The 26,560-nt window shown below is 45.8% G+C and overlaps 1 protein-coding gene across 2 annotated transcripts; it reads right to left on the reverse strand.

Moving 5' to 3' along the window:
* Positions 1-4,963: 4,963 nt before the first annotated feature.
* On the reverse strand, positions 4,964-23,910 carry ARL5C (ADP ribosylation factor like GTPase 5C). 2 transcript variants are annotated; one of them, XM_053361442.1, is made up of 6 exons: positions 23,787-23,910; positions 15,376-15,436; positions 13,409-13,556; positions 9,253-9,336; positions 6,918-7,069; positions 4,964-5,243 (listed from the first exon to the last, which is right to left on the reverse strand). In XM_053361442.1, the coding sequence occupies exons 1-6, from the start codon at positions 23,830-23,832 to the stop codon at positions 5,195-5,197; spliced, it is 540 nt and encodes a 179-aa protein (XP_053217417.1). In that variant the 5' UTR covers positions 23,833-23,910; the 3' UTR covers positions 4,964-5,194. The 2 variants fall into 2 exon arrangements, with proteins under 2 accessions (XP_053217417.1, XP_053217416.1); XM_053361441.1 differs by lacking the exon at positions 4,964-5,243 and adding an exon at positions 7,741-7,923 and having other exon boundaries at positions 6,981-7,069; positions 23,787-23,909.
* Positions 23,911-26,560: the final 2,650 nt, after the last annotated feature.

The raw sequence follows: 26,560 nt of genomic DNA on the forward strand, positions 1-26,560 counted from the left end.
CCTATACGCAGTCATGCGCCTAAATGGGGAGTCACCTATAGTTATTGAGGTGGCTTGAGCCTGTTAGTGACTCTCTTTCTTTGCATCTAATTGGTTTCATTTTATTTTTAGTTTTTATGATGAAAGAAATTTAAGATTCTTTTGAAAAGTAAAGCGAGGGGAGGTAAACCACCAAACTATAGAGCAGTTCACAACAAGCATATATTGCAAATACCTCTATACTTCCTTTTAAGGCGCTGAATTGTGGTAAATGTGTCATGCTTAATGATATCACCAGGGGCCACCCTTAGTTCTCAGGTTTGGGCCCTTAAACCTTGGGGTCTGGGATACTCCTGACCTGACAACCCTATATATTGCTTAATTCTGCCACACCTGCACCTCAAAGCGCAATCCCAGCAAAATCCACGACCTCTTTAAACAATACTGAGAGCTGAATATTATGCTCTACTTAGAGACCTGAACCATTGTTATTATTATTGTTAATTTTTTTACAAAGCTTCCAGGCCTGCAGACATTTCTCAACTGGCAGTCTCAGGGCTTTTTTTTTTTAGCCAGAACTCACTGGAACTCAGTTCCAGCACCTCTCAGGTGGTCACCATTGTCATTATAAGAGAACAAGGGAGGCGTTCATGGTGAATTCCAGCACCTCTTTTTCTGTATATAAAAAAATAGCATTGGGTAGACTGATAGGCTAAACACACAATATGAGGGAAAACATCCCGTTATCATTTTATAAAACCTTTTTGCACTACTACGAGTGAGGATAAAAGTGGGGTTTTGCTCCACAACACCCAAGATGGCAGCCGGACAGTAGAAATGTCGTGTAGTTCCTAGTCCAAAAATGCAGGAACAGGCAAGGTGTGAAGCGAGATTTGTGATGGTGCAGCTGAGCCCTGGGTCAGGCCAAGAGCCTCTTGGCAACTCAAAAAGTACCGGTACTTTCTAATTATAGCAGAGCAGCCAAGACACAAAAGGAATAAGGTAGTCAGTGTTCTGTGTTAATATTCGTTTTCCACATGTTTTTCCTATAGTGAGGCTTTGATATTGACTCAAAATAACCTGCCAAATATTTGATTACAAATCCCCCATTGTAAAAGATCTGAGAAGCCTTGATTTGCAAGTCTCCATGTTTTTCCAGGGCTATCAAAGTTATCCTGTTACTAGTGCCGCCCCACCCATGAGGCAAGATGAGGCGACTGTCTCAGGCAGCAAGGTCATCAGATCCCAATGTCGGGTTGTCTTTCTCCGCACTCCCCTGCTTGTCCTTGATGTAGATCTTCCCAGGCAGGGAGGGAGGCACCATTTTGGGGTTTGCCTCAGGTGCTGAAATGTCTTGGGCCAGCCGTGCCTGTTACATGACCAGGGTTGAGATTAACCACAAGCAATGAAGGCAAGAACAGCAGCTTTGCATGATGCAAAACTACACAGCGGAATTCCTTCCTAATAAGTGATATGCAAAGTTACAGCATTGCAGGACCCCCTATGAATTCTTAGTGGCCTGAGAGAGATTTGGAGTGGGCTGCTGGAATGGAGAGACTTTTCCTACCATCAGGTCGTCTTTCTGCATAGCTCTTTCCCCACAAAATGAACACAAGACTGAGCGAAGCCCCTGAAGTACCCTATATGCCAGCCTTCCATGCCCCAGTGATGTTTTGGTCTACAACTCCCATCACCCTTACTAGATCCAGGCTCTTTTGGATGAGACCAAGTTCCTAGATCCATTTCAATTGGGATCCAGGTGTGGCTATGGAAAAGGACACTACTACTTTTGTTGCCTTTGTCAGAAGAGAGATGGGGAACGTGACCCTGTTGATTCTACTTGATCCCTTCAAAACCATCAACCCTGGTATCTCTCTAGAGCGACTAGAGAGTTGGAAGGGACCCCGAGGATCATCTAGTCCAACCCCATTACGGGGATGGAACCTTCAACCTTGGCTTTATCACCACCATGCTCTAACCAACTGAGCTATCCATCTGAATTGGGAGTAGGTCATACTGCCTTACTTTGCAGATGGGTGTCTCCTGAGGGTCGGTCTTGGTCAGCCCAATGAGTCCTCTAAGGTGGGCTATCACAGGGGTTGATTTTATCCCCCATGCTAAGTTCCAATTAAAATTCTGATTGGGGTCCTCTGGGGAAGTTGGACTCCATTGTCATCAATGTGCTGGTGGCATGCAGCACGGGTGGCGCTGTGGTATAAACCACTGAGCCTCTTCGGGTTGCTGATCAGAAGGTTGGCGGTTTGAATCCCCACGACGGGGTGAGCTCCCGTTGCTCTGTCCCAGCTCCTGCCAACCAAGCAGTTCAAAAGCATACCAGTGCAAGTAGATAAATAGAGACCACTGCGGTGGGAAGGTGAAACAGTGAGGGCAGGAGTGCACATTACCTGGTTTGCATTTCCGTGCACTCTGTTTTCTGTCAAGGTGTTCCGTTGTGCCAGAAGCGGTTTAGTCATGCTGGCCACACGACCCAGAAAGCTGTCTGTGGACAAACGCTGGCTCCCTCGGCCTGAAAGTGAGATGAGCGCCAGAGCCCCATAGTGGCCTTTGACTGGACTTAACCGTCCGTTTACCTACCTTTACTTTTCCTTTACATCCCCAGGTGTGACAATGGATGTGCTAGACTGGCGTCTAGACTCAGTAATGGACTGGATGAAAACCAATAAACTGAAACTAGATCCAGGACTGCCTCTGGAGGCTGTGCAGAAGTTGCAGCTAGTGCAGAATTCAGCAGCTAGATAGCTGACCAGGTCCAGGAGAGAACCTCCGGGCAGAGGTTCAGAATGTATACAAGGGGAATAAAAGGCAGGCCATCCGCCTGCCAGAGGACTGGCCTAATCACAGATGCTCCAGATGACATTACAGTGGTACCTCAGGTTACATATGCTTCAGGTTACATACGCTTCAGGTTACAGACTCCGCTAACCCAGAAATAGTGCTTCAGGTTAAGAACTTTGCTTCAGGATGAGAACAGAAATCGTGCTCCAGCGGTGCGACAGCAGCAGGAGGCCCCATTAGCTAAAGTGGTGCTTCAGATTAAGAACAGTTTCAGGTTCAGTACGGACCTCCGGAACAAATTAAGTACTTAACCTGAGGTACCACTGTATTAGTCTGCTCAGAAAATACAGTTTGCCATAAGCCAGTTTTAAGATTTGATGCACCAACCCGAGTTATGTGCTTCGGATGAGGCTTACCAACCGCAGCACCTGTAGGGTTCCAGGCAAGGAATGGCTGTGGTGCCACTCTGCAACTGCTGACATCTGCAGGTGCAAGTTGCATAGGACCTTGATAAGTCATATGATACTGTGGTGGAGCAGGAAGTCACACGCAGTTGTGGCTTGGGTTGACATGGGGCAAAGGTTTTGCTTGCAGGAAGATTTGCTTGCAGGAAGATATGCAAAATATAAGGAGGACACATTTAATAAAGAAATGTTTTAATTAAAAAAACCCCTCCAAACAGATCATGTCTGGAAATATTAAAAAGAAAACCCACAATGGGAGAACACTTAAAATGTGAGAGTAGGAAATCTTTCTCTGTTAAAACACAGCAGAACTTTCCAGTTGCAGACTACATAATTCCTGTACCTTTATAAAGCATATTGTACAGCCTCCAGAGGTGGATGCCATTTACCACACTGGAGAAACCGAGGCACTACATGTTAGTTTCTAGGTCTTGGCCTACACATGCAGCAGCATGTGGTGGTCACACAGTTGAGTTGCCTGCACCTTTCGAGACTGCATCTTGAAATGACACTTCTGAATGTATTATAGTTGTAAAACTCTACACAAATGGAAAACTGGCTTAGCAGGCAAAAGGGCTGTGCCAGAATATTCTCTCTCATATGTGAGTATTCTTTGGGGGGAGGCGGGAAAAGGGTTTTTAAAAAAACACGAGGGATGCCACTTTTGAATACCCCCTCATCTGCAGTCCAAAATGGTCCTGTTTGCTGTACCGCCTCATTCTGCTACATATGTAAAGCAAATTCACAAAAACAGCATATTAATTGCAAACGAAAAGAATTGTTTACAAGGCGTACAGTCGCCAGGGGGTTGTGGCCGACGAAATTCAACGGAGCGGTCCCGTTGAAATGACAAACCTAAGCAAATTATGTGCATTCGTTTCAATGGGTCTCCTCTGAGTAGGAGTAACATTGGGTACAACCAGTCATGTCTAGTCTGGCCCTAACCTCCGTGGCTTGCAGCAGGGGTTTTGTAGACTCTCAGGATCGGGCAGTGATGGGGCTGAGTCACATGTGAACTCTTGTTCCCCATTCCTCCAGATTCTCCTGGTGTTTGCACAAAGGTTTAAAAATAAGCTTGTCATGCCAACTTAGCAAGTTTTTCTTCCTTGCTTAGCTTATGATGGTAGTGGTTGACCTTTTTCCCCCACGCGAAAATTCTGCCACTCTTACTGGAGCTGCTTTCTGTGTACACCACGGTTTCCTACAGATTTCATGTCCCAGACTTGCCTTGGCACGCCAAGAGAAATCCCCCTCCGTAGATGCCGCTGAGACAGCTCTTTCTCAATCTCGGCAAGCCAGGTTCGCATGCAAAAGGAAGGAGGTCAGGACTCTAGCAAAAACGGATTGGAAGAGAAGCACCAAAGAGCAACTCAGTGCCCAGATTGTTCTGTCATCTACTTATCCACAGTGAAATGGGAAGAACCCTTTGGGAGCACAAAGAATCGGCTGCAGAAGTCTCTTCCGCATCTTCTCAATGTGGGAAGCACAGCCCAGGTATGTCAGAGCCCAGAGCGAAAGATCAAGGCATACGGTTTGTGTTGATCCCACGATCATAAAGCAAAGCATGCTTCTTTTTCAGGAAGGCTGAAGGCACTATTTGCTTTTTTGATGCTTAGCTCTTTCATAACCTTTCCCCGCCCCAAACAAGGCTGACATTTTGAAAAGGTGAGCTTGATCAAAGCCTTTAAGTTTTCTCCTTTCCGCCGTGCTGTGAAGAATGGTCCAAGAAGCAGCTCCCCTCCCCCACCTCTGCAGCCACAATTCACAATCGCTTTCTATAATGGTCCATGTTCTACGAAATGTATACAGTCAAGTTCTTTTGGCTTTGGGAAGAAAAGTGGGGGAGGGAAGTGTCAAGGTCCAGTAAGTCCTGAGTGTTTGTAAAAAACCCCAAATGGAAATAAATACATGGACAAGTTTGTTTTTCCTCTTCCCAAAAGCAGCTTTGGCTGACGTCACTTGGCTGCAACTTTAGAAATCATCCATTCTAAACCAGCTGGAAGGCTGCAGGGAGCAGAGAGGAAGAGTTAGTGATGGGGAAATCACAAAGCACAGCTCCTAGTAAACGACCCATATTATCACTGCTGTCTGCCAAGGGACAAGTACCTTGTCTTCCTCCTAATTTGTTCTTCTCATCATAAAGGTAAAGGGACCCCTGACCATTAGGTCCAGTCATGACCGACTCTGGGGTTGCGGCGCTCATCTCGCTTTATTGGCTGAGGGAGCCAGCGTACAGCTTCCGGGTCATGTGGCCAGCATGACTAAGCCGCTTCTGGCGAACCAGGGCAGCGCACGGAAACGCCGTTTACCTTCCCGCCGGAGCTATTTATCTACTTGCACTTTGACGTGCTTTCGAACTGCTAGGTTGGCATGAGCAGGGACCGAACAACGGGAGCTCACCCCGTCGCGGGGATTCAAACCGCCGACCTTCTGATCAGCAAGTCCTAGGCTCTGTGGTTTAACCCACAGCGACACCCACGTCCCTTCTTCTCATCATATCTCCATCCTAAACCCAGACTGAGGGCTCACCCACACTGTCCTCCGACTTTCCTTTGGGGAAACGTGCTGTTTACCAAATATTAATCAGTTTTTCTGCAAACTGACATTTGTTCCAATTCAGTGGCGAACTACAGAAAGCACGGAACAAATGGAAAACCTCTCGGTTTCTTACTTTCTAGGCCGACTGCAAGCGGAACTGAGGATGACCCCTGAGTCAAAAATGGTGAAGCCACATTATCAGAAATAGCAAAGGTTGGCTAAAGTGGGGGACAGAACGGACAATATTTTTCAATTAGAAAAATATTAGGGCAGTCACCAGATTAGAGAAACCTCCAATCAGTTATATGAGTTTTCACTGATTACAGTAAACGAATTTATGTTTGTAAGACAGAAACAAGACTTTGTATAGCATTCCTCCTTCTGTCCCACCCTTTATGTTTCCTTTATGTCCCACAATCAGGATGCAGATTTGTAAGAGATAAAAACACTGGTGCCTAAGACTTAAAGTCCCAGGATCCTTTAAAATAAATTCTGGGCAAAACTGGTGAAGTAGCAAATGTTTATTGAAAGAAAAACATAGTTAACACGAGCTCTGCTAAATTTGCAAACCTTGTCAAAGTCTATGCATCCTATTGTTCTACAGGCAGTTGCTTAAAAACATCCTTTTAAAATGGCTAAGTTATGAATCGAGGTCTTTAGACCTGCAAAGCATTTCTAAAAGCATCCTTAAAATTATTTAAAAACCTTGGAAAGGCAACATATATCTCACAATATTTAAGATAGCAATTGTAACTTGCAGTTTCTTTTATATATAAATACTTGTGTGTGTGTTTTTGTTGTTTTTAAAACAGCTGGTTTTGGGGGGGAAACAGCTGGTTTTGGACAATTAAAACAATTTTAATGCACAAATTAAGGGTTTTAGCACTAGAAAACACCAAAAAGCACCAGATCTTGGATGTAGGAAGGTGCTTCGTTTATTTTGTTTCACCGTGACAGGAACAAACTGCCATGAGCCCTTGGATCACACATTCCTCCCTCCTCTAGTGCTGTTGCAATTAGCTACACCTTGTCATTTCATCCAGACCTGACAAACGTGGCTAATCATATTTTTTTGATCGTTTAAAACAAGCCCATTTCAAACCAGAGATTACGAAACTGGCCTAAATGGGTGGTACTCACCCCTCTCCTGTGAGCGCGCAACATCCCTGAATATGCCACGGGTGGTCTTTGATAGAGCTCAAGGTAAGAAAGTTTGAGATCTCAGAGGTAGACATGGAATTTTTGACATCCTGCTTGTTGGCATAAATCAACACAGCTGCATTACGCAGGTCCTGGGGAGAGGAAGGAGAAAATTCCCCGTTTACACCCAGCTCTCTGACCCACACTACTGCCCACCCAAAACCACAGGAGTGACCCATAAAACTAACAGCTTAAAGATATGGCAGTCACAAAAAAGCTTCTTAGACAGCCAAATTAATATTCGTAGTAACCAAATGTAGGTCCATCTTAGGACACCAGAAGATAACGTGTGCCTCTGTGTACCTGCAGCATTTGAATTATTTGTCTTTCCAGCTTCTGTAGTGCTCAGGGTGTCGAATCAGGATTCAAATCCCCACTCAGCCATGGAGCTCACTGGGTGATTTTAGGCTGCTCATACCAGTTGTGAATTTACCTGAGGAGATTATTATCCAACCAATTTGCTGTGACTTTACCTGAGGAGATTATTATCTAGCCAATTTACCTGAAGAGATTATTATCTAGCCAATTTGCCTTGAATTTACCTGAGGAGATTATTATCTACCCAATTTGCTAACCAATACATGTGGTGGGCCCTTTGTCAAGTGCTTTGCTGAATTCAAGATAAATGACATCCACAACATTCTCACAATCCACTAGCCTAGTAAACCAATTTAAAAAAAGGAATAAGATTAATTTGATGGGATTCAGTCTTTACAAATTCATGTGAGCACCTAATCACTGCATTGTTATTAAAAAGGCTTACAATTAGACTTGCTTGAAAATCAGTTCTAATATCTTTTTCCTGGTGTCAAAAGTCAGCCTGACTGGCCTGTAGTTTTCCAGATGTTCCTTTCCTCCATTTTTGAAGACTGGAACATTGTCTGCCTCCAGTCCTGTGGCATCTTATCCGTTTTTCAGGATTTCTCAAAGATGATAGGAAAAGGCTCTGAGAGTACACCAAGAAGATCCTTCAATACAACTGATCTGCTCCTAAGACTTGAACTCGTTTAAAATAACTAGGTATTTCCTGGCCGCTTAAGATGTGGGGAGCCTTTGGCCTACCAGATGTTGCTAAACTACTACAACTCCCATCATCCCTTGTCATTGCTAGGGGAGTTGAAGTTTAGCAACATCTGGAGCGCCAAAGGTTCCTCACTTCTGATGGAGATGTATCATCAAGCACCTTAATGAATATTTGGCCTCTTCCCTGAGGCAATTTGTGCTCAACTGTCAAGCCTGGTCTATACACGCAGGCAGCAGAATGAAATGGCAGAATGGAATGCGTTATTCCAGGGTGGGGAATGAATGAATGAATCTTTATTTGCATGGGGAGAAGGCCGCTGCTTGCCATGTGAAGACTCCCTGCAAAGACTCAGCGGGGAGGAAGGCTCTGGCACAACCTGCTGCCTGTTAAGCTAGCTTTCTACTTGTGGGGTGATTGTTCTAGAGCAGAACATTCAAAAATGAGATCCTCGCCCGGTCTGAAATAAAACAATCCGTTTGGACCACCACAGAACTCTACCATCTCAATCGCCACACGAAAGTCAGGCCTTTAGGCAGCATTAGTCCAGCAACTTTGGTAGAGTTGCCCTATGTCCAGAATTTCCCGGACATGGCCAGAATACTACAGTCGGAAGCAGTGTCTGGGTGGAAATCGCTGAAGTGTCTGGGAAAATCTGGACATATGGCTGCCCATGTTGGTAGTGTAGATTTTGGCGAATACAGTGGTACCTCGGGTTAAGTACTTAATTCGTTCTGGAGGTCCGTTCTTAACCTGAAACTGTTCTTAACCTGAAGCACCACTTTAGCTAATGGGGCCTCCTGCTGCCGCTGCGCCGCCGGAGCACGATTTCTGTTCTCATCCTGAAGCAAAGTTCTTAACCCGAGGTACTATTTCTGGGTCTGTAACCTGAACCGTATGTAACCCGAGGTACCACTGTATAATTAAAAATAGCTCAAAAACTCCTCTCTCTTTCTCTCTCTCTTGCCAAATCGAGAGAGAGAGAAAAAAAGAAAGAAAGAAAGAAAGAAAGAAAGAAAGAAAGAAAGAAAGAAAGATGATAGATATAGATAGATGATAGATAGATAGATGATAGATAGCTCAACAACTTTGCCCCCCGCAAAAAAAGCTCAACAAATTGTCCTGATTTTCACTTTTTGAAATATGGGAACCCTCAATTTTGGTTGTCATCAAGCATCATTGGCTCACAGTTAATATACAGCTTGCAAAACAGCCTCACCGTCCCTCTATATGCTGTGTGGCAAGCAGACTCACCTCATGAGCAAGCATCTTGTACAGTTCCTCTTTACTCACTGTCAGCCTCTCGCGGTCTGTGCTATCGATCACCAGAATGACAAACTACAAAGGAAGCAGAAAGCACCAAAAGCTATGAGCTCATCTCAGCAACAGAATCCAAAGCTACAGGGCTGAAACCTAAAACCTAAGAAGGCTGGGTGCTGTTGTTTGATCCCTGTCGGGAAGCTCTCCCCACCCCACAAGGCTCCACTTCTGTGGAAAGACCTCCCTCTCCTGAAGTTCTCCTAAGTCCAGCTTTTTAGTCTTTCAAATGGCATGTAAAAAAAATGAGGCAATCTCCTCTTCTGCACGATGTTCTGGGGGCTCCTCCAAACCCCTCCTGGGCCAATTGGGGGGTTGGCGGGCTGGAGAGAGCCCCCTTGTGGTAGCAGAAGACCTTGCACCTCCAGTTTTTGTTTTCATTTAGATTCGTTTGGGGGGTTTTTTATTGTACAGTCATACCTCGGGTTAAATGTGCTTCAGGTGGAGCGCTTTCGGGTTGTGCTCCGCGGTGACCCGGAAGTAACGGAGTGTGTTACTTCCGGGTTTCGTCGCTCGCGCATGCGCAGACGGTCAAAATGACGTCATGCGCAGGCACAGAAGCGGCGAATCGCGACCCACGCACTTGCAGACGCGCAGTTGCGGGTTGCGTTCACTTCTGGACGCAAATGGGGCTCCAGAACGGATCCCGTTCGTATCCAGAGGCACCACTGTACTGCATTATGAAAAAATAAAATTTTATGGAACAAGAATGGGAAAGAAGAAGAAAAAACATCAAAGTAAAGCTGGGCAAAACCTCAAAAAAGCCAAGAGTGGATGGCAGAGGCCATGGCTGAGCAGGAATTTGGTTATAGGCTCTGTATAGCTCCTGGCTATACAGGCTCTGTATAGCTCCTGGAATCTGCCCTATACAAAGTCAGAACACTGGGTCCATGTAGCCATTTCTACACAGGTTGGCAGCGGCTCTTGGGATGGGGGTTCAGATAGGAGTCTTTTCCCATCACAACTTGGAGATTTGGGGAACTGAACCTAAGACCTTCCACATTAGGGTTTCCCAGACTTGGGTCTCCAGCTATTTTTGGACTACCATTCCCATCACTCCTGACCACTGGTCCTGGTACCGAGGGATGATGGGAGCTGTAGCCCCAAAACAGCTGGAAACCTAAGTTTGGGAAACCCAGTTCTACATGCAAAGCAAATGTTTTACCCCCAAGCTACGGCCCTTCCCGGTCGCTTGCCATAAACAGCATCAAATTTATGCAACACACACAGAAACAAAAACTGCTCAATTTATACGTGCCAAGGAATTACGCATTTGAGCACCGAATTAAAATTTTTGTCGGAGGGGTAGAGAGAGAAAGAATACACAGGGCCATCGAGTTTTCTCAACTTCTCCCATAAGCGATACATAATTGGTGTGAAAACTGTTTTAAAAAGGGGTTTATTTTGGGTGAGTAGATTGTCTTGCTTTGTTGATTTGGTGCCTAGGCAAAAACTGAGAAAACACATAGATGGTGGTTGGGGGAAATGAAGGGGGCGGGAACATTCTGCTTCTAGAAATGTCAAGAATGTCCTCTTGGCAGTCAAACGGACGTGTCTCAGCCTGGCTTTGTTCTGCCAGAGCAGACGGAGAGCTGCGTGTGACGCAGACAGGGCTCAAGTCTCGTTCCTCCCAACAAAATATTATTTTAGCCTCATTCCCAACGACCTGGGAAGAAAGGCTAGCAAAGCCTAGCTAAGCATGGGTTAGGGAGGGTATTTTGCAGTGTAAATATGCCAGGAGAGATAAAATAGTAGACAGAACACGGCTATTTGGGTTTGAGACAACTGTGAATACCATTAGAGGAACAAGGAAAACTGCCTTTGACTGAGTCAGACTGTGAGTCCATCTAGGCTGGTATTATTTATACAGCCTGTGTGTGACTCTCTGGGGGTTCAGGAAGGGTCTGTCTCCCCCCCACCCACCTCTAGATGCCAGAGAGGGACTATGAGGCTTTATTCATGCAGAGCATTGCAGAATGACTGAGCTACGGCTTTTCGCCAGAGGAATCTACCTTATACCGAGTTGATAGCTATTTAACGCTTGCATCTACAGGCCACTGCAAGTACAGTGGTATCTCTGGTTGCGAACGGGATCTGTTCCAGAGCCCTGTTCGCAACATGAATAGAATGCAAGCCGCGTCTGCATGTGCGCGGGTCGCGATTCGCCACTTCTGCACATGTGCGTGATGTCATTTTGAGCGTCTGCGCATGCACGAGCGGCGAAACCCAGAAGTAACCCTTTCTGGTACTTCCGGGTCACTGCGGGACGCAACCTGAAAACGCTCAACCTGAAGTAAACGCAACACGAGGTATGACTGTACAATAATATACGCAAGCATACAGCACAAGTAAATATCATCTTCCCTTAAAATCAGATCAAAGTTATAATCCACCTTGGAACTTCTGGGGGTTCACTCTTTTTAAAATTTCAGCTTGCTCAAATGAACGCGTCGCCTCTGCAAACCACTGACACTTGGGTTCAGAATTACCATGTGCATTTTCTACGCTGGAACTTCAAACAGCGCAAGTTGAGGGGACAGATATTTCTGTTCATCAGATAGCAGGTGAGTCACAATGTCCTGAACTGGCCACCAACTACATTGCAATGTGAGACAATTTCCAGGACAGGCAGTGCGGAACATAATGAACTAAATTCATGACACCAGCCTTCCAAACTTGCACTAGGTCAGAAATTGGTCCTTCCAGCCCAGTATTGTCTGCAGCAAGTTGGGGAGAAACTCAAGCCGAGCCACCTCATTTGGCCCAGAAGGAAGTTTTGGCCAAGCCATGCCCACTAGCCCTAGAGATGATGTCAGGTGTGGAGCGAGCTCCCTGCTGAAAGTCCATGAGCTGATGTGCCTTTGTAACTATGCAGGTGAAGGAAAACAGGTCACCTGATGTCCCTGTGACATCAGGTAATTGACAGGCAGGGGTATCATCTGTCTCAGCTCTACCTGGTATTTCCACATGCAAAACATGTCCTTCACTGAGTTATGGCTCTTCTCCAGCCAGAATTGTTAAGCAGCCACTAACACCTAGATCTCACAAACAGCAGGCCAGGAGGCTGTGAATGGACAGCAGCACTTCAAGTTGCGAGTGGGAGCTCACAAGACTGAGTGCAGCACACTAGCCTAAGGCAACTTAGTGAGCTCATGGTCGAAACATGATCTGTAGCTGTTTCAAAGGCAGGGAACCTGGAGCCCTAGTTTATATTGGGAAGGAATTGTCTCCCAGGTCTAATTGGCCAGTGACCCTAGAAGGGCACTTTGAGTCTTCTTCTAACTGTATATGGCTCAAATAATCTGCATTTCTTTACAGGCACCTTTTTCTGTAAAACCCTCTGCTAATCTCACCCCAATCTGGATGGAACAGGTTGCTTTGCAGAAGGTGAATGGGTTGAGAGGATCATGCTTGCATCCAGGTAGCTACTTCGACAGGGAGATGTGATGTCTTCTAGGGCAGAGGGTCACTCATTCTGGATCTTCTCTACGCTGCAATATTTCTTTTCATGGAGTCAGAACTGGGAAGTGCCTAAAAGGTCATCTAAGTCCAGCCCACTGCCAGTCCAGAAAATCCACTTCTGCGACAGCATGCCTGGTAAAAGTTGGCCGCCTAGCCTCTGCTAGTAAGGCAGAGCATCTTCCAAGGTCAAGCAGCTTGTGCCATTAGGAAATTCTTCTAATGTTTAGTCTAACTCCCTAATTTAGGTAAAGGTAAAGGTACCTCTGACCGTTAGGTCGTGTCTTGGATGACTCTGGGGTTGCGCGTTCATCTCACTCTATAGGCCAAGGGAGCCAGCGTTTGTCCGCAGACAGCTTCTGGATCATGTGGCCAGCATGACTAAGCCGCTTCTGGAGAACCAGAGCAGCGCACGGAAACACCATTTACCTTCCCGCCGGAGTGGTACCTATTTATCTACTTGCACTTCATGCTTTCAAACTGCTAGGTTGGCAGGAGCTGGGACCGAACAACGGGAGCTCACCCCGTCGTGGGGATTTGAACCACCAACCTTCTGATCGGCAAGCCCTAAGCCACCCGTGTCCCAACCCCCTAATTTACTTTCACCTTATTTGGCTGAATCCATGCAGCTCACCTCTGTGTTGGAATAGTAGGTGTGCCAAGTAGACCTCAAGGTTTCCTGCCCACCAATGTCCCACATCAGGAAGTGTGTCTTGCGCAGGACGATTTCCTCCACGTTGCTGCCGATCGTAGGAGATGTGTGCACGACCTCATTCATTAGGCTGAAAGGAGATCAGAGAAGTAAGCCACCTGAGCCCTCAACAGCTACCTCGCCACCCTCCAACCTGCAAAAATGAGCTGGGCTTATGAGACACGTTGGCCTTCCTCCCCTGGCTCCAATTAACAATCTACAACACCTTGGAGATTCTGGGAAGGCTTGTGACACAGGATTTCTCAACCCGAATCTCTATGGAAGTGGCTGCACTACAACTCCCATCTTCCCTGGCGATTGGCCATGGTTGGTGAAGCTGACGGGAGGCCACCAACATTTGGAAGGGTCCAGACTGGAGGGTAAGGCTGATTTCTGGCAACAATAACCCTGCCTTGGCATTGGGGAGCTGTGCAATACAGAGCTCTGTGCAATACACAGCTCTGTGCAATACACTTTGTGCAATACACAAAGGCCAATGGGAAAAGGTTGTTGTGGTTGTTAAAATTTGTATACTGCCCTATACCTGCAGGTCTCAGGGTGGTTCACAAGAGAAAATCACAATATAAAAATACAATACACATTTTTTAAAAACCCTCAAGAATTCCCCCCTCCCGAACACATTTTTAAAGGGCTTTGGATGTCAATCAGCCAAAGGCCTGGTTAAAGAGGAACATTTTTGCCTGGCTCCTAGAAGTATACAGCATAATGAAGGCGCCAGAAGACTCTCCCTGGGAAGAATATTCCACAGCACAGTGTCCAACTCAAGGCCTGAGGGCTACATATGGGCTACATGCTGGCTAGGGGTGATGGGGGCTGGAGCCCAGGAACCACTGGATGGCCAGAGGTTACCAATCCCTGACCTACATTAAACCAAAAGGGAGAGAGAATTACGGACTTCTAAAAATGAGTGTAGGATGGGGAAGTCCTCCCAACAGAAAGCACTTTGTTGATTTCAGCTGAATCCCTATTAGGTCCTCTTAGATCCCAGAATGCAGATTCCTTGAGGTTTAGCTGATCTCTCTCTCTCTCTCTCTCTCTTTATTTTATTATTTTATTTTATTAATATTTCAGGTATTATCTTTGGGTACAAAGAGTTGTATTCAGCTAAGTTCTAGTGCCACCCATAGTGAGTGCTACCCATAGTGAATTCAGTTGCACCATTTAGGTACAAAAGGCCCATATCTGCACGTCACACAATATTGTGAACAAGCAACATGCAAGTGTACACTGTCTGGTCACTTCTACTTTGCTCCTTTACTGGGTGTGAACAAGAAAAACTAACCAGGAAGCCTTGGCTTCCTGTTATGTCCAAATCAGTAATTGTCTTCTCCTTATCAAGCAACGATTATTAGTCAGTTGCTGGCTGTTATCAGGAAGCCGAACAAACCATGAGTCCTGTTTCAGACATAACAGGAAGCAAAGGCGTCCTGGTTTGTTTCTCCCCATCTCGTGAGAAGAAAAGTGGGAGCAACTGGTCAGTGCTTAGCAGGGATTGCATCATGATAAGAGTGGGTTTTTGCAATGTGCAGACATGGCTGCTCCCCTCCTGTATGAATCTCCCCATGTGTGAGGCACAGTTTAGCCCTGACATTTGAAACAGGCTCAGTCTTGCACCAAGTCCCAATGCAACCTGCGTATACAACCATACATCTAAAACACATTTCAGGCACACCATACATTTAAAGCACATTTAAAGCAAACCTCCCCCCTCAAAATTGGAGTTTACTCTTCACAAAGCTATCATTCCCAGCAGCCTTAAACTACAGTTCCCAGGATTCTTTGCGTGGTTGCGTTAAATGTATGGTGTGCATGCTTCACAGAACCCCTCATATCTAACCAGTAAGTTGAACATAAATAATAAAAATTCAATGTGCGAGGGAGGTACTCACAACTGGTAGAGGATTGTGGTTTTTCCAGCATTGTCCAAGCCAATAATTATTACTTTATGCTCTGGAGGGGAATAAAACACAACAGATGTTCAAGATTTTGATAAACAAGTTTCTAAGGAAAATACAGTTTGAGATTTATTTAACTGGTCCATACACTGAACTGTGATCGGGGAGTTGGAGAAAAAGTAAAGTTGAAGGGTAGCTTTTTGCCCAATATCACCAATGAAATCATGGCGGGGGGGGATGGAGTGGGGAGCACAGCCTTATATGGATCTCTGTTTTTATGGACTCAGCGGGTAGTGCTGTGGTCTAAACCACAGAGCCTAGGGCTTGCTGATCAGAAGGTCGGCGGTTCGAATTCCTGCGACGGGGTGAGCTCCCGTTGCTCAGTCCCAGCTCCTGCCCACCTAGCAGTTCAAAAGCACGTCAAAGTGCAAGTATATAAATAGGTACCGCTCCAGCGGGAAGGTAAACGGCGTTTCTGTGCGCTGCTCTGGTTTGCCAGAAGCGGCTTAGTCATGCTGGCCACATGACCCAGAAGTTGTCTGTGGAAAAATGCCAGCTCCCTCAGCCTACAGAGAGCGCAACCCCAGAGTCGTCCGCGGCTGGACCTAACGGTCAGGGGTACCTTTACCTTTACCCTAGAATCATTTGCATGCACAACTTTAAGCAACAACAACAACAACAAAACCTGTACAGTGGTACCTCGGGTTACATACGCTTCAGGTTACATATGCTTCAGGTTACAGACTCCGCTAACCCAGAAATAGTGCTTCAGGTTAAGAACTTTGCTTCAGGATGAGAACAGAAATCGTGCTCCGGCGGCACAGCAGCAGCAGGAGGCCCCATTAGCTAAAGTGGTGCTTCAGGTTAAGAACAATTTCAGGTTAAGTACGGACCTCCGGAACGAATTAAGTACTTAACCTGAGGTACCACTGTAGTTGTTTAAGAGATTTCCAGGGGTGCCCCACTCCTCAGAAATGTCATGGGCCACTGCAGTAACACTTTGCTCTTATTACCAAATTTAGACTCCACACATCTACCAAACATGCTTATTCACAGCTATTCTGAAAGTCCTACCAGTCTGAGTCAGTCATCCCAATCAGGTTTCGACTTTTGACTACTAGAAGGTGAACGTGACTTTTCTCAATCTCTCCCAAGGAGCTCAGAACGGCATATGTGGCCCCACCCTCTCTAAGACGACCCTGCATCTTACTTCCTCATCCTCTGTCGGAAGGTATATTTCGTTTGAAGGGTTGCCTATCTAAGTCCAGTTGAAATGTCAATCCCCCAAGAAGGCAGAAAGGGGGAGGGGGGGCTGAACATGCCCATCATCAACAGTTAGCAGCTAGAGAGTAGACTGAGCAGCGATGTTGGGTTCTCCTGGGCAAAGTCTTCCCCGTTCTGGCAGGATGGACAGAATTTCTATTTAAGTTACAGTAATTCTTTCTAGATTTGCATCTATGCCATAAATGTGCATGTGCTAATATTGTGTGTGGTGTGTGTGTGAGAGAGGGGGGGGGGGAGGAGGGAGAGAGAGATGTGTTTCCTAACCTTGCTTGAAGAAGTGCAAAGCGCCCCTTTTTCTGCACACTTTCAAAGCAGCAAACTGAAAAAGGAAGAGTTAGGAAAGGAAACTCTCCTTGGCAGCAATGGCAGTAAAGAAGAAACCTCTCATCCTCTAGCTAGCATATTCCCCTGTGCACAAGAAGACTACCGCCATGCTGCCCAAGTTTGAGTGACAAAGAGCAATTCAGCATTCTTATAAACAGGAACAGAAAGTTTCTTATGCAAAGACGCTCGGTTGTCATAAATGCATAACCTTTTGCAGCTGAAACAGTGGCTATACATGAATAGTTTAACTGGAAGACAACAACAACAGGCATAATATGTCCTGGAGCATCCCAAACTCCTCTTTTCCCCATGCCAGTGTGTTCCTCTCTAGACATCCTTGTGCAACTGCCAAGGCCCCATCAACCCAGCCTTGCATCCCCACACAACCCAGTCTTGCATCCTCACACAACACCCCGCCCTCCCGCCGGGGAGCTGTCATTACAAATTACTGACAATGAATCAAACTCAAATAGCAACTGTTTGGCACAGATCAGAGGAGCACCAACACTGGAGAAACTCGCAGTGATGTACGAGTTCCTCTCTCTGATTCTATGGGTCCGGCTGTGTTTCTATACTTCCAAAAGCTGTGGCATCCACATTGACCAAGCAATATTTTGCTATCGCACATAACACCAAGCTATGGTTTATTAAACCTTAGCTTAGTGCTGTGTGAATCCCGTCTAGCCTCTTTAAGTGTGGTGTCTTTACTGCCAACAAAGGACCCTTGTGGTCCCTTCCAACTCTACAATTCTATGAAAACCATGACCTGAAGCCGTGGTTTGTTGTTGGGTTATGAACCTTGATTGTTTTAACTGTGGCATTATGTGTGTGACCCCAGCAGCCTTCCATAACCATGGTTTCTACGACCACCCTACCCTAGATTTTCACCAAACTACAAAGGCATAAGGTAAGAAGAGCTGGGGGGCGGGATCCAAATTTGGGGTAATTAAGCCATGGTTTGTTTGGTCACCTATAGGATGAGTTGTGGTTTGTTTCAAAAACAAACCATGACTTAGTATTAGCGGCCAAGCAAACCAACATGTGGACTGCAATGCATGCACTCACTTTGTCATCCCCTTTTTTCATTACAGTGGTACCTTGGTTCTCAAACTTAATCTGTTCTGGAAGTCCGTTCCAAAACCAAAGCGTTCCAAAACCAAGGCGCACTTTCCCATAGAATCCGTTCCAGACTTTTGAAAGCAACCCCTGAAACAGCAATTTAACATGAATTTTACTATCTAACGAGACCACTGATCCTTAAACGAAAGCAATAAATGCACTGCAGACACACTATCAATTAATCTATCAATAGCTGAACTGGGTTCCACACAGTCACAAAAACAAAAGAAAAAGAGCCTCAAAGACCAAAACACAAAATAAAAAGCAAAAACAGACAGACCTCAACGTAACACTCTAAAATGGAAGTGTGGCACTCAAATTGGAAGTGTAACACTCAAAACAGAGCATGTTCGGCTTACGAAAAAAGGTTCGCAAACCGGAACACTTACTTCCAGGTTTGCAGAGTTTGGGTTCCAAGTTGTTTGAGTACCAAGGCATTTGAGAACCAACGTACCACTGTACCTGCCCCTTGCATTACCAAGAACCTTAGAGAGCTCAAAGAGGAACCACAATTCGAACTTAAGCTACAACAAAGCAAAGACTTGGAAGCAAATGTTGCATTTCCCGCAACCCCCAGCCAGTGTAGCAAAGGCATCAGAGCACACAATTGTGGAGTCCAAAGGATGCCTGGAGCAAGGGAAAAGTTTGGTACAAGCTGCATATGGCCTTTATACTTCTTTCTATTCCTATCAGCAAAAAAATCAGGTACGAACGGAATTTTACTTTCCTCCTCCGTTCCTTCCCTTCAGCACTTTAGAAACCAACTTTGCAGCAGAGTACACAGCAGAAATCGGGACACAAAACAAACAGGTTGTACCTGGTTATGGCCGAGGTTAAAAGCCAAGACTCCAGTGAACAACTCCCCACCCGACAAGTGTTTTAGTTCATGAACGTTTCAGGAAAAGTTTGTTTTACGCTGCAAGTTGTAGATGATAATCTGTCTCTCCCCATCTCCCACGTACGGCTAGGGTAAAAATTCCATATATGGCCAGATTAGGTAACAAGAAAGGCTTTTTTGTTGTTTTTGGCCAAGAGCCATGTTTTAAAACATCAGCTCCCTACCTATTAAGAAAGTGTTTGGTGGCTCCATCAGAAAAACAGTTAAATTGCTTTCTGGAGAAGGAAGGAAATTCTACTGCAAGGTAAAGAATCAACACAATGGAAGAATTGGTTTTCTCCAGAGACATATCCCAAGACTGGTCTCACATAACAGACTCCATTAGTGGTTTTGTTATGTTCTGTGGTATTTTATGCATTACGACTTGCTGTTACTTTAATTAAGTGTAGCTTAGTAATTCTTTGTTGCAACTGTCAAGTGCAAACTGTTCAATTATTATTTGCTGAAACTTCATTTTACTGTTTGCTTTGTTATATTCTAATGGATGATCAAATATTGCTTTATTTGATATACGCATGTAGTTTATTTTAAAGTTATGATTTTATTATAACTTGTTTGCATTGGCTCAGATTGTTATGAGGTGCGTGGTCTTTGCTGAGTATTTTGTTGTTTCTTCAGCTTATAAATTGCCTTGTATAGAAAGGCGGTGTACAAATTAAAAGTGAAGAAGTGAAGAATTAACTGCATGGTCTCAAACGTCAGAAATAACACGTGAGGCCTGTATGCACGCGCGCGCGCACACACACACACACACACACACACACATTGGAATTAAGGAAACTTTTTCAGCCAAGGGCCACATGTGCTCATACAGAGCCCCCAGGGGCCAGATGCAAACTAGGTACAGTCGCACCTTGGATCCTGAATGCCTTGGTACTCGGACGTTTTGGCTCCCGAATGTCGCAATCCCAGAAGTGAGTGTTCTGGTTTGCGAACGCTCTTTGGAACCCAAATGTCTGTGCGGCTTCTAACTGGCTGTAGGAAGCCATGCCTTGGTTCTCAAACATTTTGGAAGTCAAACAGAGATTCCATTCGACTTCCAAGGTACAACTGTAGTCTTTGTTGTTGGCACTGCAACACAAGCTAACACAGTGCTGCCTACATCAGGGATGAAAGGCCTGTGGCGTTCACAATGATGCTGAACAACAGTACCCATAATCCCTTGGGCCATGCTGGCTAGGGGTGATGGGGGCTGGAGCCCAGGAACCACTGGATGGCCAAAGGTTACCCATTCCTGACCTACATTAAACCAAAAGGGAGAGAGAATGACGGACTTCTAAAACAAGTGTAGGATGGGGAAGTCCTCCCTACAGAAAGCACTTTGTTGATTTCAGCTGAATCCCTCTTAGGTCCTCTTAGATCCCAGAATGCAGATTCCTTGAAGTTTAGCTGATCTATCTATCTATCTATCTATCTATCTATCTATCTATCTATCGGAAGCCGCGCTTTGGTTTCTGAATGTTTTGGAAGTCGAACGGACTTCCGGAACGGATTCCGTTCGACTTCCGAGGTACGACTATACAGCAATGGATGAGACTCTTGCCTTCGGTAGGCTAAATTCCAGCTGTGCAGAAGCCAGAGGTTTCAACAAACAAATCTCTCCATCCATTGCAAGCAAGAGGCATCATCACACTTCAAAGACACATCTAGCTAAGGGAGGGTGAAGAGCAGGTCAAGAGAATGTCTAGTTGCCATTTTGGGGCAAGGTGGCTCCAATGTTTTATTTTCCAAATGATGGACTGGCTGTGATTGATTCTCAGTTAAACATCCAGCTAGTTCCGATGACAACCTTGAGCTAGGTTAAGAGCTTTGAGAACTTCAAAGAAGAAAAGTCGCTTGATCCAGAAACAGCCCACATATACATATATTTGGCTATTATTAATGGTGACTGCTCCTGCTCAGGCTGCACAGAAGAAGCATTTTGGTTCCAGAAACTCATTCCAATCATAAAATACAGTGGTACCTCGGGTTACATACGCTTCAGGTTACATACGCTTCAGGTTACAGACTCCGCTAACCCAGAAATAGTACCTCGGGTTAAGAACTTTGCTTCAGGATGAGAACAGAAATCGTGCTTCGGCGGCGCGGCAGCAGCGGGAGGCCCCATTAGCTAAAGTGGTGCTTCAGGTTAAGAACAGTTTCAGATTAAGAACAGACCTCTGGAACGAATTAAGTACTTAACCCGAGGTACCACTGTATAACAGATAGAATTCTACAGGATGTGGTGTTAGTGTGCGACAGTCCCGATCCAACAGTCCCGATCCAGTGATCCCCAGGCATGCACCTCCAGATGGTGGAGATGTCAGGTGCAAAACACACCTGGCTAATTTCGAACACTGACAGCATCCTGGGGCTTGGGACTACAACCTCCATCAGCCATGATAACACGGCTTTGCTGGTGGAGGCTGCTGGGAGCTGTAGTTCTGAAAGACTCCAGGTTGGAAAAGACTGCATTCTCTGGCCCAGGACAGTTGGGTGTTCAATACATGCACACACACACACACCAGTCTGTAGCAGTTTGCCTGCACACATTTGCAAGTATGCGTGCATCTTACATGCAGGTTTGTGCCTGCTTTGTGAAAATATTCACAGGAAAATATTCTCCTACTAACACATGCGGTCACAAGTGTTTCTACAGGAGTGTGAAGGAACCTCTGCATATAAACTGTGTATTTAGAAGCGGAAATGCAAAACTTGCCAGCATGCAAGTGGTGTGCAAGACAAGAATCTCTCACAAAGAGGTCTTTATCACTTCCCACCCCCCAAGGTCTTAAAAGGCTCTGAGCAGAAGCGGGTTTTCCACTGTCAGACAAAAGGGCCCCACTAACATGAAAGATGGTCTGAACAAAGGGTGGAAAATCCTCCTGCCACCAAACACCTGCCTGAGCAAGCGAGCTGTACCAAACACAGACAAGAGGGGCTGTGCCATCCCCCTCACACAAAAAAGAAAACCTCTGAACCTTCCACAGTTTCCTGTAGTCACCAGGAGGATGGTGGTGGCTTCCTCGCACAGCCAACACACAACATTTCCCAAGGAAATGGATTTGTCTAGATCAGTGGTGTCCAAACTTTTTTCAAAGAGGGCCAGATTTGATGAAGTGAAGGGCCGCGAGGGCCGACCAAAGTTGTTAACCTTTTTTTAGGATTGAAATTGTTGAGGTTTCTTTAGGGTTTTACCCCAGGAAATAAACTATAAACTGTCACAGGGGCTGGATTAAGCTGACCAGCGGGCCATATTCAGCCCCCAAAACGGACTTTGGACATGCGTGGTCTAGATCTACTTGCTCTATTGTCCGTCTGGATTCAAACGGAAAATGCACGGAGAGGTACAATAGCTACAGGTTTTCCTCCTCCCAATAACTTCACATTTAAACGCAACTGTCAAAGACAGCCTTTGCTCGTTCCCTTATCCCATCTGTTCCCCAACAGACTTTCTCCTCCTCTGCATCTAAGACACACACACACCAGACACTTCACACACACCCCAGCCTGCCCTCTTAATAACACAAATCCAGTCACTGTTTTTTGCCCTCACCAGACAGAAGTTATTTAACCTAGCAAGCGTGCCAGGCACATATTGAGTTATGCATACGTCAGCTGGCTCTGTACACCGCAGCCCACAAGGAAACATGAAAGCTGCTAATTGCTTCAGAGAAAACGCTGCATTATAGATGATCAACAGCAACGTCCCTCCAAGCTTTCAGGATCAGTCACCCTGAAGAGCTGGATGGGACCTCAGGGGTCATCTAGTCCAACCCCCTGCAATGCAGGAATCTCAAATAGATCATTGGATGGCAGATGCCCATACAGGTGTCATTCTGCCACCTGCCGCTTCATAACATGGCAATCTCTTTCCACTGATAACAGAATTCAGGCACCACACACCCACACCCACACAAAGGCGGCCCCTTCTGCACAGTGTATTTAAAGCAGCATCATACCACTTTAAACAGACCCCACCCAAAGAACCCTGGGAGTTGTAGTTTGCTAAGATTGCTGAGCAATGTCCCTCTCTATTTGCTTCACAGAAATGGTCCACCCCACCCCCCTTTCACAGGGAGTTCTGGGAATTGTAGATTTGTCAGAGAAACAGGGGGTCTGCTAACAACTCTTGGTGCCCTTATCAAACTACAGCTCCCAGAATTCTTTGGGGGAATCCATGGCTGTTTAAGGTGGTATCATATGTACAATGCAAACGAGGCCACCGTGCCAACTCTCTTTGCACCCAACTCGCAGGAAAAGCCATTCTTTCCACAGCAGCCCAGGGCTTCTTTCTTTTGGTGTGTTGAAAAGGTTAGGGCTCGTCTCCCCTCCATTTCACCCTCCCAGATGGCCTTAAATTCCTTGAAAGGGGGCGAGGAGGGGTGAGAAAGTGACTGAAGAAAGGACACAAAAACAAAACAAACGCGGAGAGAAGACGGGGGGGGGGGGAGAGAGAGATGAAGGCGAAACTGACGAGAGGGGAAGAGAAGCAACAAAACAGAGAGGTGCAACTCAAGAGAAACGAAGGCAGCCTGGGAAGAAACCAAAAGAGGAGAGCAAAAGAAAAGAAAAGGAGGAATGGAAGCAAGAGGGGGGGGAACCCGCCAGGGAAGGAGAAAAATCACACAAAGGAATGGAAACCAGAGCGAAGTCCATAAAAAGGGAAAGGAGGATGGATGCAAAGTTTGCAACGAAAGAGAGGAAAGCAGGGGACGGGAGGAGAGGAAGGGAGGAGGAGGAGGGACGAGGCAAGGCGCAGGGGCGACGAGAAAGCGGGGAAGGCGCGGGGGGTTCCTACCGCGGCTTCCGAAAACGCTCAGCAGCTTCGCGAAGAGCTGCCCCATATCGGAGCCCCGCAGCCGCCTAAGCGAGCCCTTTCTCCAGCCCCACTTTATAGCCTCGGCCGGTGACGCGTGCAGGGGAGAGGCGCGCCCGCGCTCCGCCTCCTCCTCCTCCTCCTCCTCCTGCGCGCCTCCCTCTCCGGAGGGATGGTATTATTATTTTTTCCCAAGTAGGGGAACTCCTCCGGCGCGAGGGAACCCCGGGCAAAGGAAGCTGTCTGAGGATGAGAACGACAAATACTGGGGGAAACGGCGCACAGGAAGGGCAAAGTTTTTTTCCGGGTGGGAGGAGAGCATGTGCAAAGTGCTTTTGCTCCGGGCAAAGCGCCGGGGGCTCGCCTCTCTGTCTGTCCTAGGAACCAACTGCTAGGAGTCTTTGCCCCCCCCCATAAAATAGTTGACAGCATCTTAAAAAGCAGAGACATCACCTTGCCAACAAAGGTCCGTATAGTTAAAGCTATGGTTCTCCCAGTAGGGGTGTATGGAAGTGAGAGGTGGAACATAAAGAAGGCTGATCGCCGAATAATTTTTTAAAATTACTTTTTAATTCAAAATTAAAACAAAACATATTATCCAGAAACATATCATCCTTATTTCCCCCCTTTTTCCTCCCTTCCCCTCCCTCCCCCCACAGAACCCACCCAGCCCAACCCCCCACTTCCCTCAGTTCCAGTCCTTGATTTCTCTAAAAATGCTGTTTTCTGCATGTTACACAGTTGTATAGATCCTCAAACTATTTAAGTAATAATTATCAATAAAAAGTTTGCAAATGTTTATTCAAAACCAGCCAAGGAGTCGAGTTCGCTTTGTTGCATCTTCAAATACTTTGTAAAGGGCTCCCATTCATCTTTAAATTCACAGTTATCCTTGTCCCGTAGCTTGTATGTCAGTTTTGCCAGTTCTGCATAGTCCATCATTTTTTCTTGCCATGATTCTTTAGTTGGGGTTTCTTCAATCTTCCATCCTTGTGCTATTAAAATGCTTGCGGCCGTTGTCGCATACATGAAGATGTTTTCCAGCTTTTTTGGCAGATCTTTCCCTACAATCCCTAATAAAAATGCTTCAGGTTTTTAAACAAATGTTAAATGGAACATTTTCTTCAATTCATTATATATCATTTCCCAAAATTTTTTAATTATCGTATAATCCCACCACCTATGATAAAATGTTGCCTCCTTTTCTTTGATCGCTGAAGAATTGATGCTTTTGAATTATGGTGCTGGAGGAGACTCTTGAGAGTCCCATGGACTGCAAGAAGATCAAACCTCTCCATTCTGAAGGAAATCAGCCCTGAGTGCTCACTGGAAGGACAGATCCTGAAGCTGAGGCTCCAATACTTTGGCCACCTCATGAGAAGAGAAGACTCCCTGGAAAAGACCCTGATGCTGGGAAAGATGGAGGGCACAAGGAGAAGGGGGGAGTGGAAGACAGGAGTGCCTGGCGTGCTCTGGTCCATGGGGTCACGAAGAGTTGGACACGACTAAACAACAACAAAATAGTTGAGGGACCCGGTTCCATAGCTGTCAATTTTTCCCTTTTCTTGTGAGGAATCCTATTCGGAATAAGGGAATTTCCCTTAAAAAAAGGAACAGTTGACAGCTATGCCCGCCCCCCCCTCCAAAGTTGATGGGCATTGCCATTCAAATAGTGTGTGTGATCGATTATGTGAGGCGGGGCTTATCCCCACCCACCCAAATATTTTATTCAGGTTGGCGCCCCTGCTGTCTTTAGTGTTACAGAATTATTGGAACAGAAGGAGACCCCCGGAATTTCTTACCCTTCCCATCAAAGGAATAACAGTCTGGTATTTAAAGCGGGTGGAGGGGCGTGCACATTGTATTGGCTTTTTATCGCATTGGGTTTTTCCTCCCCCCTCATCCCTCCCAATCACCTTTCCTTTTCTGTTGTGCCTTTTAGATTCTAAGCCTTAGGCCAGGGAGTGTTTTATCACTGTTGCTGGTAAGCCAATCTGGAACCCTCTCTTGGCTTTTATTTGGCTGAAGAAAATACCGGTACATTTTTTTAAAAGTGTGTTTGTGTTGTGTGTGCTATAAAGTTATTTATGCTGCTCCTGCAGCACACTGAAGACTCTAAATATTTCAACTTGTGCAACGTGTATTGGCCAATAATGAGGTGCACACTTACGAGTGCTGAGCATTGTGTGTTTCCCGGCATGATCCAAAGTGCTGGTATTGTTGACCTTTACAACTCTTTGTTCATGATGCTTCTGGCTTTGGGGGTTTTAAGCAGGAGGTTATCAGCCTTTTAGGGCACATTGGCAAATCAGAGAAACTGTCATAGGCACCACACAAATGCTACAACTGTTCCCTCCCCAGCTGTACAACCCCCACCCCGAAAAAGAAAGCAATTGCTGTTGTACCAAGATTTGGCTGTGGGGGGGGGGACTTATATTGGCTAATGGAACTTGATTTCAGTAGGAGAAACGCTGGCAAACCATGACCTTTTTAAAAATCATTTTTATTGATTTTCCAATAAAAACAGCCAATCAACATATCTGAATCATAATCCAATTAAAAATAATAAACTAAAATAAGCCAATTGTAATCCAAATTGTAATTATTAATTTTTCCAGGTTCCACATCGTCTGGGCAAACCAAGTTGCCGCAAGACTCATATTTGGTTTCAATATGAAAGCTGACTAGAAGCATAGAATCATGGAATCGTAGAATTGTAGAGTTGGAAGGGAACCCAAGGGTCATCTAGTCCAACC

The sequence above is a fragment of the Podarcis raffonei genome, chromosome 13 (assembly GCF_027172205.1).
Source record: "Podarcis raffonei isolate rPodRaf1 chromosome 13, rPodRaf1.pri, whole genome shotgun sequence".
Taxonomy (NCBI): Eukaryota; Metazoa; Chordata; class Lepidosauria; order Squamata; family Lacertidae; genus Podarcis; species Podarcis raffonei.

Coding starts and splice junctions, on each gene's coding strand:
- ARL5C (XM_053361442.1), bottom strand. CDS start 23,832: ATGGGGCAGCTCTTCGCGAAGCTGCTGAGCGTTTTCGGAAGCCGCG. Junction 15,437..23,786: donor GAGCGTTTTCGGAAGCCGCG/GTAGGAACCCCC, acceptor ATTCCCCTCCAG/AGCATAAAGTAATAATTATT. Junction 9,337..13,408: donor CCTACTATTCCAACACAGAG/GTGAGCTGCATG, acceptor CTTCCTTTGTAG/TTTGTCATTCTGGTGATCGA.